Source organism: Schistocerca gregaria, chromosome 11 (assembly GCF_023897955.1).
Source record: "Schistocerca gregaria isolate iqSchGreg1 chromosome 11, iqSchGreg1.2, whole genome shotgun sequence".
NCBI classification, from domain to species: domain Eukaryota; kingdom Metazoa; phylum Arthropoda; class Insecta; order Orthoptera; family Acrididae; genus Schistocerca; species Schistocerca gregaria.
The window spans coordinates 26081356-26095973 of NC_064930.1; the positions used below are offsets into that span (position 1 = coordinate 26081356).

At 37.4% G+C, this 14618-nt stretch overlaps 1 protein-coding gene across 6 annotated transcripts in view; it reads left to right on the forward strand.

Moving 5' to 3' along the window:
• Window positions 1-14618, forward strand: part of LOC126295317 (histone-lysine N-methyltransferase eggless-like) — a 337334-nt gene that overhangs the window by 210348 nt on the left and 112368 nt on the right. For all 6 annotated transcript variants that reach the window (XM_049987773.1, XM_049987771.1, XM_049987774.1 and 3 more), the window contains 2 exons: window positions 8602-8783; window positions 9017-9080. In XM_049987773.1, the coding sequence (XP_049843730.1) occupies window positions 8602-8783; window positions 9017-9080 (246 nt within the window). The remainder of the gene's footprint in view (window positions 1-8601; window positions 8784-9016; window positions 9081-14618) is intronic.

Sequence of the window (14618 nt, forward strand, 5' to 3'; positions counted from 1 at the left end):
CTAACAACTAAAAGACGTTAACCTAACATACCCTATAAGTCCAGAAAGCTTTGAGATTGGGTTAATAAAAAACAAATAAAAGATGATAGTGGTTGTAATGCTTTAGATGTTCTACATAGTCTCCTCCACTTTTGAGACCAAGTGGCGTAGAGCAGTGGTTGGCACACTGTTCTCACATCTGCTAATCTTCATTCACATTTTCTGTGATAGCCTTAAACCACTTAACCCAAATACAGGGATGGTTCCATCAAAAGGACATGGCCACTTTCTTCCGCATCCACACAGATATTCTGTAAGCCACCTTACAGTGTGTGGCAGCGGGTACCATGTACTACTAGTCATTCCCTCCCCTGTTCCACTTGCAAATAGACTGAGGAAAAATTGACTGCATGTAGGCCTCCGTAGGAGCTCTAATTTATTGTATCTTATTTTCACAGTCCTTACACGCAGGGTATGTTGGCGGTAGTAGAATTGTTCATCAGTTAGCTTCAAATGCTAGTTCTCTAAAGCTTCTCAATAGTGTTCCCAAAAAAGAATGTCACCTTTCCTCCAGGGATGGTATGGATCCCAAACACTCAGATAGTACTCAAGAGTAGGTTGCACCATTGACGTATATGCAGTCTCTCTTATAGGTGAACCATTCTTTCCTAAAATTCTCCCAATAAACCAAAGCCGACTGTGCAACTTCCCTACTGCAGTTCTCACATGACTGTTCCATTTTGTACTGCTTTGCAACATTACAACTGTGCCAAACTGGATGCTGCTAATACTGTATCCAAACATTACAGGTTTGTTCATCATACCCATCCACATTAATTTACATTTCCCCACGTTTAGAACTAGCAACTATTCATCACACCAACTAGAAGTTTTGTCTAAGTCATCTTATATCTACCTACAGTCACTCAACTTTCATGCCTTACAGCATATGACAGCATCATCAACAAATAAGTGCAGATTGCAGTCCACCCTGTCCACCAAAGCATTTATGTGTATAGAGAACAGCAGCAGCCCTATCACACTTGTCTGGGGTCCTCCTGATCATGCCATTGTCTCTTATGAGCACTTACCATCAAGGACAATTTACTGGGTTCTGTTACTTAAGAAGTCTTTGAGCCAGTCACATATCTGTGAACTTACTCCTCCTCCTCCATCCTTCCTTAGTCTGATCTTGTGATCTGTCTCTAATGGCCTGTTGTTGATGGGATGTTAAACACTAATCTCCTCCTCCTCCTCCTCCTCCTCCTCCCACTTTTGAGTGCTATGCACAGCATGTTCATACAACCATGGGAAAGGAGCTGTCAGAAAATTCAATCTTGGGGATGATGATCCTGCCACACATCAGTCACATCTTTGGTCTTGGTGAACCTTCAGAGACCCATTCTGCACCTTGTCATTTTGTGGTAGGGTTGTATTGATAGCACCAAGTCTTGTCACCTGCTATTATTTTTTCTATAAAATAAATTCCCATATTTTTAATTTCAATGAAGTTGCAGCAGAAGTCCATGCACCATTTATGTTCAGAAGACAGGATGTGCAAGACAAATCATGCAAGCACTTTGATGTTCTTCAAAATATTCTGGAGAATTTCTTGACCACTTTATTTAGAAATGCTCAGTTCATTGTTCCATTGTGGTTTGTGACACAACATTGCTGACTCACTAAAGCCACACATTCACTACTTAACACTATTTGCTCACAACTGACTGATCCAATGCACATCTGTATTTTACAGTTGTTAGTTCAAACTGCCACTGTAGTTTCTGCACAGATGTTGCATATATGTGAGGAATCGAGTCATTCTCGGAACTTTTGCATGGATGGTGTACAAGTAATGGTCAACAAGCTGCATCCAGTTACCTATTTTATTATTTTTTTAATCTGCACTTGTACCTTTATTTTTGAAGTAATGTATAATCTTTCTTTTCTAAACTTACAGCTAACATCTTGTGCTGTTGACACTCTCTCTTGCTATGTACATAGGTCATAACTTCCAACACTTATAATTATTATTTATTTTAGTTACAGTTACATATGTTCCTTAATTGTAGTGAGGATTGAGAACATTGCAGTTTATGAAATAAACATTTTTTTTCAAAACACTTGAGTACATATTACACTAATGTTTTATAATATGAAGGGTACTAAGCATGATTAGAATGAGGAGATTGTAGGAAGCATCTAATTACATTGTTTAACTGTGGTGAATATAGTACCATACATCAGAATAGGGAAGAGCATTGTTATTCACAAAAAACCAATAAACTGTGGCTCTTTCTTGACTTTCTACAGTAAAACATCACAGTTGTAATACTGTCATTGTAGGTTGTGGCACAGCTCAAATCTGCAGATCAGATTCTACAAATGCTTCAATATAGCACAGAACAATTTTATCATTTTTAAAATGTTCAAAAAGGAGAAGGTCTCTGTAGGCTCATTTGATTCAGTCTAGCATGAACCATTTTATGGTTTTTTAGTATATTGTAGATGCAAAATTGTAAGTTAATCTAGAGATGCTCCATGAAGGTAGAACTTGTTAATAAAAGAATAAACTGTTACCAAGACATTTTTTAATTCAAATAAAGAGAACTGTTTCAGAATATGACGAAATCTTTGATGTCATAAATTCTGATTGGTTAAGCAGAAGAAAGGGCATAAAATTATGAAATCAGTGGACTAAATACACCACGGCCAATGGAAAAGTAAGAAAATGGCTAATTTTATCACTTGACCCCATGCCATTGCTTTGCATTGCTGAATGCAAGACTGCCAAAGAGATTTGGGGTAAGCTATATAAAATTTATGATGTTCACTCAGCTAAAAGCACCGACATGTGTAGACAAAGATTTGATAACATTCTGTGAGAAGTATCGGGTTGTATATACAGGACCATCAAGCCAAATTTGGTAAAGTACAAACTGAACTTTCTGTGTTAGAAAAGCTGCTCAGTGATGGTGACCTTTGTGCCCAATTTTGTAAACACTGCCCAAAGATTGTGGTTACATTTATATTGCGGTGTGTGATTCATGTGCTGAAGAGAAAATGTAGAATGAGTTACGAAAACAGTGTTTCAATTATGAACTGAGAAAAAACAATCACCATGACAAAAGTGTTGATACAGAAATTATGTCGAAAATGGTTAACAAACAGCAACAAAGACACAATTGAACTTCATCTGAAGGAATGTAAATGGAAAATGCCTCTCCTCAAATAAAGTAGGTTACTTATCAAAACATTGTCAAATGAGTTTGGTTTGTTTTAAGTATAAGAAGAAGAGTCATTGATCAAATTAATGTTCTAGGGGAGATGAACGAAAAGACTTTGCTATGTTATCAACTAGTGCAAAGTTGAAGAAATTGTAGCTGCACAGATACTCCAGAAATTGAGAAAAAGTTTTAATCGTGAGATCCAATAATTTTCCTGTGGATATAAACAAACTGGTTTGTGAGGAGTGGTTCATTGACAGTGGTGTGACACATAACAAAACAAATTATTAAGATTGCTGCACTACATATCAACCATTTGGTTCGTCAAGAGAATGGATGGTGCCAAATGTGGTGTACAAATTGAAGCATTTGGTATAGGTTGAATTGACACAGAAGTATTCAGTGGTCAGAAATATAAAGTGTGATATTTTGAAGATGTTTGTTTTGCCCAAATGAATCCTGCAACTTATTTTATGTTAAGAATGCTGAACAAAAAAGAAAAAAGGTAAATAATTGAAAATAATGGTAAGTCATGGGTATTTTTCAAAAACAATATTGCAATGGATATTGCTGCATCCAGTGGCAATCATCAAGGGAAGTCTTGTGTTGTTGCTGAAACTGCAAATACCTAACAGGAAGGGCATGACAAAATGAGTCATCAAAATAAATGGTATGTGGACCAGTTTCTGAAGGATCATGGAAAGAAGGTGATGGTTGATAGCAACTTTTGTGATGGGTAACTCTAAACATCAACATCATTGGCTGGCATTAGGTGTAAGGCTGAAGAAACTTAGTAAAGCTAGAGAATTAGTTTTTGCAGCTGTTTCCAGACCAATGGTACTTTGGGTTTTTTATGAATGATTTTTCCTGTTTCCGGGAACGTACCATTTGCAACACAAATATGAAATTAATGAAATGTAATCACTGTTTATTAAAATGATAAAGACACAAGTTGAAATTATTGTGAAATAATTGTGTATAGACTGGAAAATCATTAATTCCTCGTGTGTTTGAATTAATTGAATTTAGATTTTTTGGTGTTAATCAGAAGAAAATACATCACCATACATTGAGAGAAAATAACTGCCCAAATAGGCCTAACAGAGGTGCATAACTCAATTACAGTGCATACCTATCTGTTAAAACTGTGTCTTCAATGGCTATCCACACATACCTGACCTCTTATAATTATCTGCCCTTGTAATGCACCACAACCCTGGGAGAGGTTGGTACACCGGAAAATAAAGGGCAAACTAATCTGGTAAAATCTTAGTGTATTGCTGAGTCCCTGTGCCCTCCAAGTTGGTAGGTGTATATTTATTACATCAGTTGTGCAAAATTACAAGTACGTTCATCAGAATTCATGGAAGTCACATGACCATGTTGTTGTTGTTGTTGTGGTCTTCAGTCCTGAGACTGGTTTGAAGCAGCTCTCCATGCTACTCTATCCTGTACAAGCTTCTTCATCTCACACTACCTACTGCAACCTACATCCTTCTGAATCTGCTTAGTGTATTCATCTCTTGGTCTCCCTCTATGATTTTTGCCCTCCACGCTGCCCTCCAATACTAAATTGGTGATCCCTTGCTGCCTCAGAACATGTCCTACCAACCAATCCCTTCTTCTAGTCAAGTTGTGCCACAGACTTCTCTTCTCCCCAATCCTATTCAATACTTCCTCATTAGTTATGTGATCTACTCATGTAATCTTCAGCATTCTTCTGTAGCACCACATTTCGAAAGCTTCTATTCTCTTCTTGTCCAAACTATTTATCGTCTATGTTTCACTTCTATACATGGCTACACTCCATACAAATACTTTCAGAAATGACTTCCTCACACTTAAATCAATATTCGATGTTAACAAATTTCTCTTCTTCAGAAACGCTTTCCTTGCCACATTTTATATACTCTCTACTTCGACCATCATCAGTTATTTTGCTCCCCAAATAGCAAAACTCCTTTACTACTTGAAGTGTCTCATTTCCTAATCTAATTCCCTCAGCATCACCTGACTTAATTCAATTACATTCCATTATCCTCGTTTGGCTTTTGTTGATATTCATCTTATATCCTCCTTTCAATGCACTGTCCATTCCGTTCAACTGCTCTTCCAAGTCCTTTGCTGTCTCTGACAGAATTACAATGTCATCGGCAAACCTCAACATTTTTATTTCTTCTCCATGGATTTTAATACCTACTCTGAAATTTTGTTGTGCTTCCTTTACTGCTTGCTCAATAAACAGAATGAATATCATCGGGGATAGTCTACAACCCTATCTCACTCCCTTCCCAACCACTGCCTCCCTTTCATGCCCCTTGACTCTTATAACTGCCATCTGGTTTCTGTACAAATTGCAAATAGCCTTTCACTCCCTGTATTTTAATCCTGCCACCTTTAGTATTTGAAAGAGAGTATTCCAGTCAACATTGTCAAAAGCTTTCTCTAAGTCTACAAATGTTAGAAACGTAGGTTTGACTTTCCTTAATCTTTCTTCTAAGATAAGGCGTAAGGTCAGTATTGCCTCACGTGTTCCAGTATTTGTACGGAATCCAAACTGATCTTCCCCGAGGTCGGCTTCTACTAGTTTTTCCATTTGTCTGTGAAGAATTCGTATTTTGCAGCTGTGGCTTATTAAACTGATGGTTTGGTAATTTTCACATCTGTCAACACCTGCTTTCTTGGGGAGGGGGGATTGGGGCACATGACCATATTGTCTTTCAATCAACAGGCACTGCGGCTCTGAATGAAACAGTTATGCATGTATGAATTTACAATCATACCCTGCCACAACCCTGCTGTACTGTGTGACATATGATTTATTCTCTCTGCCTCATGGGACTCAAGACAGTAATTTAGGATCTGCTGGCAACAACTAACACACTATCATCCAAGACATACAAAAATAATCTGAACCCACTATTGGGACCAAGAATCATCAGATACAGAATAGTCACCACACTGATGCAGTAAGCAACTAGAGGGGCCACATCTTCCCACATATCAACATGAGATGTAGTTACAGCATATTGCACAGCGTAACCTTTCTCTGTTAACTACTATTGTCTAAGTCTCTGTAGACTGTCACAAATCAAAATATACTTAAACAACACCAATGAAATTCACTGCCTTTGATTAAATGTTGTTAACTCAACACAACTAGAAACAAAGCTTATTCTGTCATAGAGATCGCAGTGCCATTTGTCACATGTCTCACATCCAGCATGTTCTCTCAAGCAATGGCGGGCCACTCCCACTGTGCTAACATTTTCATTCTGCAATCCACTTTAAGTCAATAACGCTTCTCATGACATAGTGGGCTAACCCAATGACTTCAGTGGGGACACACTCAGAATAATACGTCATAAAGTTTCTCCTACCTCCGAACTACAACAGTGTGTAATTTTATGATGGACTATTTTTCCTTGGACAGTTCTGGCAGATCATAGCTAAGGGGATGTCTGTGCCTGCAAATTAAGTTTTTCTTTTTAAATTTATATTTATTCCAAACTCCCACACCTTCCGACATCACACTCCAAACACTCGTCATGCCAAATTGCATTTTTTGTGCATGCCTATGCTCTCCTGCATGACAGTGGCTCCTTGTGACTGCTGCCACTTACCAAGAATTTGGATTATAAAGCTTGATAAAAAGTCAAGTATCTTGTGAATTCAAACTTGAATCATATGATTTTCACCAGGTTTACTTTAATAAAAATTGACATCCATATACATAGCTTTCCACCTGCTTCATTCTCATAGTCATTGTTTTAATCCACCACCTTATGAGCTCCGAGAGGAGTGTGTGCAGTGAGATGACATGTCTCAAGATGCTGGCAACGAGTTCCATAATGAAAATGTATGTTAGTTTGCTGACTCAGTTGGACTTAAACACCCGATTACGGCACCAATACTTCTCATCAGACTGGAGCTACTGAGCAGGAATCTTACATGAGATGGCACATTATCAACTCTGCTCTGCTGAATATCTACCAAAAGCACTGTGGGTGAGCTATTTTAATTAAAGTATACACTCTGAATCACACTGGTCCCATGAAACTTAAATTTAAAACTTCAGTTGAAATATTATTCAAGAAAGGAGGTCATTTTATAATTCTGTGATATTTAAAATGGAATGCTATGTTTGGATTCCTACATAAGAATGGAAGAAGTCGACTGAACATGAAAATGTCAATTTTGGAGAGGATAGTCAGTGGAACTGTATGAACTAAAATGTAACCATGAGTGACAAAAGGGTTAGCAACCATTTGTATGAAACTGAGACCTTACAGCAAGAAATGAGGACAAAGAAAGCTGAAATTTACATGAACAGTGAAATTTGAAGAAAACATCACATTACTGTGAAGCCTGTTGAGCAAGAATGAAGCTTATTTATGAAACATGAAGGAATTGTAAAGGATCAGTGCAGACAGAAAATTCTGAAGAATGATAGAAAGCAAACGAGAAATGCTCTGAAGAAAAAAAAAAACATGGAAACTAAGTTACAAAACTAAAACAAAAAAGGTGATTAAAGATTGATGGGCTTATGCTACAAAATTACATGGTTCCTTATAAGACTTAGTTGGTAGCAAAAGGATATACTCAGCATTTTCGAATATATCATGTTCACACATTTAGGTCTGCAGCAAGCTTGAGGTGATGAGGGCCCTGTTGAATGTTGCTATTCAACATGACGGATGTATATGGAAAATTGATGTAAGGTCAGCCTTTGTTAGTGGTTTTTTGAAGGACGTAATCTGCACGTCAGAAGATTTTAGTGTTAATACAAGATGTGTATGTAAATTACTCCAGAATCTGTATGGTTTAAAGCAAGTGTCAAAATACTGGGTGAATGCCTTGTTCAGTTTCTTACTGAATAAAATTTATGGGAGACCTGTTCAGACCCAGTGACATTCTAGTCAAGCATCGTGGAGATACAGTTATGTAGAGAAGCCAATTACAGCTCTTTCTTTAATGGAGGCATAGTATATAGCTTCAAATGTAGCTTTCAAATCTTTTGTGTAGATGCAAAGATATGGATGACAAAGGAACTAGGTATTTTTTGATTTCATTGTATATATAATACATCATGGGAGAGTGTGAAAGTACAGTATGGCATTTTATATATACAGGTGTATTAATTATCTTTGAAGGATGTAATTTGTCTTTTGGAAGCTTCTTTGGTTGAATTCAGTAGTGGTGTTTGTTGTACTTTGATGGTTTTGACATATTCTTCCACTATTATCATACTTTTTTATGTTTCAAATAAATGTTTTGCCGCAAAACAGCATTTTTTGTTTTATCAACAAATTTTAATATGATTGAGCTGCTTTGAATGTGAATAAATCCTATTTTATGCTTTATATTTTCATGAACATGTATTTAAAAATTTCAGGGAGTTGGTACAATGCAAAAGTTTTAGCAGTAAATGCCTCTCTCGCTCAAATGTCTTTCCCACATAGTGGAAAACATGTAGAATGGATCTATAGGGGATCTGCCCGCTTTTATCCACTTTTTCAGGCTCATAACAGGACTTCTAAGGAGCAGTTTGCACGCTCAAAATTGTTTACAAGAAAGGTAATAAGTGTATTCTTCCTATTTCTGTTTTGTCTTTCAGGTCCTAAATATTGTAAATATTCTAAATTTCTGGCATTACAGTCATTATAGTAATACAGACGATGATTAATTCTATTATGCCATATGTAGGGATTAATTATTCTTAAGCTAAAACTGATAAGGTGTTTGTAAGAGAAAGAAGCTATGTATTATTTAACATCCTTTGATCATTTTCTGTAATATTTTTTGTTTAGCGAGGTGATCCATATATTCAGTACACTCTGGAAGAGGAAGAACAATTGGACAAAGAGATAAAAGGTATATCTAACCTTTTTAATACACATGAAAGTAAGAAAATGTCAGTATACTACTCGCTTCATTAAGTTTACTCCATTATATTTATGTTATTTGGTGGCATATTCCTTTCAACAGTTGACATTATTATCAACTTTAGGATAACAGTGTCTGATGGAAACAGAATACTAATGTGTATGCACTTCTGGACAAAATTCCTGAGATTGTTTCTATATCGCGGGTGAATGCAGCCTTGGGTACGTATGGCAAGGAAAGATGAGCATACTTAAGTTAAATGTGAGGTGGTAAAATGCTCTTAAAATGGCACAATTTGTAAAGCTAAGTGACCATACTTACCTTTTCATTAAGTTGTACAATGGGCACTGTTGGAATATTATTTACCATCTGTTGTGCAAACCATTATGTAAAATGAATGGCTGTAGTAATTTCATGGTCATGACCATTAACAACTAGCAAAATATTGTCCCATATTGTCAACAAGCAGATCACTGTTACTGCATGTGTTATGCTCTCACTTCCACTGTGCAGCAGCAGATAATATGCCAGAGATACAAAAGACAACTTGCTTTTGCATATTTATGTTGATACAAAATACAGTAATGGAGTGATTATTCTTTTAATATCTTTTGAAAGTAGCCTACATCGTCTGGTATACAAATTTGAAAAATTCTCACTACTAGCATTTTAAGCTCTTTGTCTATGTATCTAATGTAAGTGTTAAAGTAAACCTGAGCCAGCCATCTTCATTCATCTACCTGAAAGATGTTTCTTTGTGTTTTTGAGGAGTGTTCATCAGCACCCCTGCATTAACTGGTAACATTACTTAGAGAATTTTTCACCCAACACTCATAAACTCGCAACATAACCAAGCCCTTTGGGATATCTAATAGCTTGCTCTCCCTCCCACTCCCATTACCTGATTTTAAAAATGTATAGAGGTAATCATCCTGGTTTTTATGCTTATGTGGACTTCGTGTTTCTGTGTAATATGAGTGTGCACTTGCAATCTTCTGCATATGCCAAGGATCACAACAAAGTCCATGGCCTGCTGAAGTCTATCTCACACTCTTGTGATCATTGTTGACACTCAGTTGACTCAGTCTTCCCCTTGCTGAACCTTTCCTATATCAATACATACTGAACAGAAAAATCCAAGGAAGCTTTCCAGCTTATGATGTTCCGTTCTTATGACAAATTTAAGCTGTGACTATCACCTATAAACAAGGCCTGAATCATACCTTTCACTGAAACTGAGCCAGTGGGACACCCTTTCACCTTGTAGGAAAGCTGTTGTGCCCTCTGTAAAGAGGAGGCAAGTAAAAAAGGACAAGGGTCAACTGAATGTCAACACCTAAAATTTACACTGAGCAATGGTACCACTTCGAGAAACGGTAGCAAGTGACAAGAAGAAACACTGTGTGCTCTTAGTGTGTGTGCCTGGAGGCTTCATTCAGCTTGTTGAAGGGGCTATTCTGGCAGCCATTGAGGGAACAAGGTGCTAAAAATTGCAGAGTGTGGTGTGTGCAGGAACAAACAATGTCTGTCAGCTGGGCTCCAAGATCACATTTGGATCATTCCAGTGACTGGCAGAGAAGATTGTGAGTTTCAAAGAGACTCACTATTTCCAGCATTGTCCCCAGAATCAGTTGTGGCCCCCAGGTTCTGAGTCAAGTGGAAGGACTGGACCAGAGACTTTGTGTTTTGTGACAAGCTAGGCTGAGATTTCCTGCACTTGCACCATAGAGTTGAGAACTGTAGGGTCTCTCTAAATGAGTCAGGTATCCACTACAATTCAGAGGCTGTTACCCAACAGCTGACTGTGTGTGGGCTACACACAAGGATTTTTTAGTTTAGGCAGCTGTCCATCCATTCCAGATAACAAAGCCATAGGAGACCTAGTGGCATTAATGCAAGATCCATACAAATACCCCCACCCTCCCATAGACAACAGTATTAAAATCCTAATAGTTAACTGCTGATGCATTTGCAGCAAAGTGCAAGAGTTTAAAGCTGCATACAAGATAAGACATTACAAGATTGTAAGAGATTTCCAGGGGCAGATGTGGACTCTGACCACAATCTATTATCTATGAGCTGTAGATTCAAACTGAAGAAACTGCAAAAATGAGGGGATCTAAAAAGATAGGACCTGGATAAACTGAAAGAACCAGAGGTTGTAGAGGGTTTCAGAGAGAGAGCATTAGGGAACAATTGGCAAGACTAAGGAAATAAATACAGTAGAAGAAGAATGTGTATCTTTGAGAGATGAAATCGTGAAGGCAGCAGAGGATCAAGTAGGTAAAAAGATGAGGACTAGTAGAAATCCTTAGGTAACAGAAGAGATATTGAATTTAACTGATGGAAGGAGAAAATATAAAAATGCAGTAAATGAAGCGGGTGAAAGAGAATGCAAACGTCTCAAAAATGAGATCAACAGGAAGTGCAAAATGGCTAAGCAGGGATGGAAAGTGTCTTGAAAGGAGGATATAAGATGAATATCAACAAAAGCAAAATGAGGATAATGAAATGTATTCAAATTAAATCAGGTGATGCTGAAGGGATTAGATTAGGAAATGAGACAGTTAAAGTAGCAAATGAGTTTTGCTATTTGGGAAGCAAAACAACTGAAGATGGTCGAAGTAGAGAGGGTATAAAGGTAGACTGGCAATGGTAAGGAAAGCGTTTCTGAAGAAGAGACATTTGTTAACATCAGGTATAGATGTAAGTGTCAGGAAATCTTTTCTGAAAGTATTTGTGTGGAGTGTAGCAATGTATGCAAGTGAAACATGGATGCTAAATAGTTTAGACAAGAAGAGAATAGAAGCTTTCGAAATGTGGTGCTACAGAAGAATGCTGAACATTAGATGAGCAGATTGTGTAACTAATGAGGAAGTACTAAACAGAATTGGGGAGAAGAGAAAATTGTGGCACAGCTAGACTGGAACAAGGGATTGCTTGGTAGGACATGTGCTGAGCTATCAAGGGATCACCAATTTAGTATTGGAAGGCAGTGTAGAGGGTAAAAATTGTAGAGGGAGACCAAGAGATAAATACACTAAGAAAATTCAGAAGGATGTAGTTTGCAGTAGGTACCAGGAGGTGAAGAAGCTTGCATAGAATAGAGTAGCAGGGAGAGCTGCATCAACCCAGTGTGTGCACTGAAGACCACAAGAACAACAAGGTTGTTGTGGGCAAGACTAGGTTGATCATGAGACTCGCCTCCTGATGTAACCAAAAACTTTAGAGAAAACCTGAGTTCACTAATGTGTAAGTTCCCCCTCATACTGTAATTGCCTTATCTGTAAACTATTTAGAACAGATTTGGAACTCTGCTCACAAGGGGAAATATATTACATCTAATGGCAACAAATTTACCTGATTTCTTTGAGGAGTCCACATCAAAACTGGGACAGTGACCACAAGGCAGTTGTGGTAATACTGTTTATCAAAGCACCAGAACAACTAAAACAAGCAGAAAGATTTGTTTGTTTAGTAAACTAGATAAAAGAACAGCTGTGTCATATATCAGTGAGGGAATAGAAACTTTTACCACACGACAGAATCATGTGGAAGAACTATGGGTCAAGTTGACCCTGCTTTGGAAAGGTATAAACCGAGTAGAATAGTTCATGATGGGAGGGACCCGCTATAGGGTACAGCCACTATGAAGAAACTTGTAAAAAAATAAAAAACAGAAACTACTGCATTATAAGTGTAAAACAAAGCATAGGACTACACATAGAGACCTGTTGAATGAAACGTGTTAGGCTGACAAGAGAACAATGTGTGAAGCCTTCAGTAATTACCATATCAGAATACACTGTCAGATAATCTTTCACAAAACCACAAAAAATTCTGGTTATATGTGAAGGCTGTTAGTGGCACTAAAGTTAGCATCCAGCCACTTTTGGATGAGATGGGAAGTGAAATTGAGGGTAGCAAAACAAAAACAGAAATATTAAACTATGTTGTCAAATGTTCCTCTCATGGCATTGAGAAACAGCTGAAATCATTGAAACTGAACAAAGCTCCAGGGCTTAATGGACTCCCTGTCAGATTATACACTGACTTAGTGACTGAGGTATCCCCTCTTTTAACTGCAATCTGTTGTGTATCCATCCAACAAAAACCCATGCCTAGCATTTGAAAGAAATTCATATCTGTCCACAAGAAATGTAGTAGAAATGATCCACAAAATTGCTACCCAATATCCTTGACATAAATTTTTTCTAGAATCTTAAGATATTCTGAGTTCAAATATAATCAAGTGACCAGATCTCCTCCATGCCAAACAACATAGATTCTGGAAACACTGATCATCTACTTTTCTCACATGACATACTGAAAACTGTGGATCAAGACAGTCTTGAAATCCAAAAAGTATCCAACTCAGTACCGTATTTACATGTAGTATCAGAAGTATAATCACATGATTTATAAGTAAAATTTTTGATTGGACTGAGGTTTTCCTGAGAAGGCAGATGCAGCAACTTATCTCGAATGGAGAGTCATCTACAGATGTAGAAGTAACACTGGATGTTGGGATCCTTGCTGTTTATGTTGTGTATTAATGAATTTCCAGACAGTATTAATAGTAACCCCATATTTTTTGCAGATGGTGCAGTTATCTGTGATGAAATACTGTCTGAAAGAAGCTGCGTAAAAGTTCCATCAGATCTTGATAAGATTTGAAAGTGGTGCAAAGATAAATACCTGAAAAATTCTGGTCTTACGTAAAAGCTGTTAGTGCTTTAAATGTACACAAATGTGATATTGTCTTCTTCACTAAAAGAAAAAAATGTAGTATCCTATGGCTGACATACCAATGAGTCATAGCTGGAATTAGCCAGCTCATGCAACTGCCTGTAACGCTTAGTAGGGACATGAAATGTAATGGTCACATAGTGTCAGTCCTGGGTAAAGCAGGTGACTGAATTCAGTTTAATGCTTGAATACTGGGGAAATGCAGTCAGTCTGTAGAGAAGATTGTTTACAAAGCACTCGTGTGACCTGTCTTAGAATATTTCTCAAGTGTGTGGTACCTATACCAGATAAGACTAACTGGGATATTGAACCATACAGAGAAGGGCTGCATGAATGATCATAGGTTCATTTGATCCATGAGATAGAGTGACAGAAATGCTGAAGAAATTGAACTGACAGATTCTTGAAGAAGACATAAACTATCCTAAAGAAAACGCACTTACAGAGTTTCAAGAACTGGCTCGAAATTATTATTCTAGGAATATGCTGCAATCCCACATGTATTACTCCTACAGGGATTATGAGAACAAGATTAGATTAATTACAGCAAGCATCGAGGGATTTAAACAACTGCTCTCCCTGTGAGCCATATGTGGATGGAACAGGAAAAAACCATAATAACTAGTAGAATGTGATGTACCCTCTGCCATGTACTTCACGGTAGTTTGTACAGTGTAGATATAGATGTAGATAGAAGAATGTTTACACATTTTCAAACTTCTCCTTCCCATTGAAAATTGTATTCAGCAAATTTGCAATTATTGCTACAAATGTAAT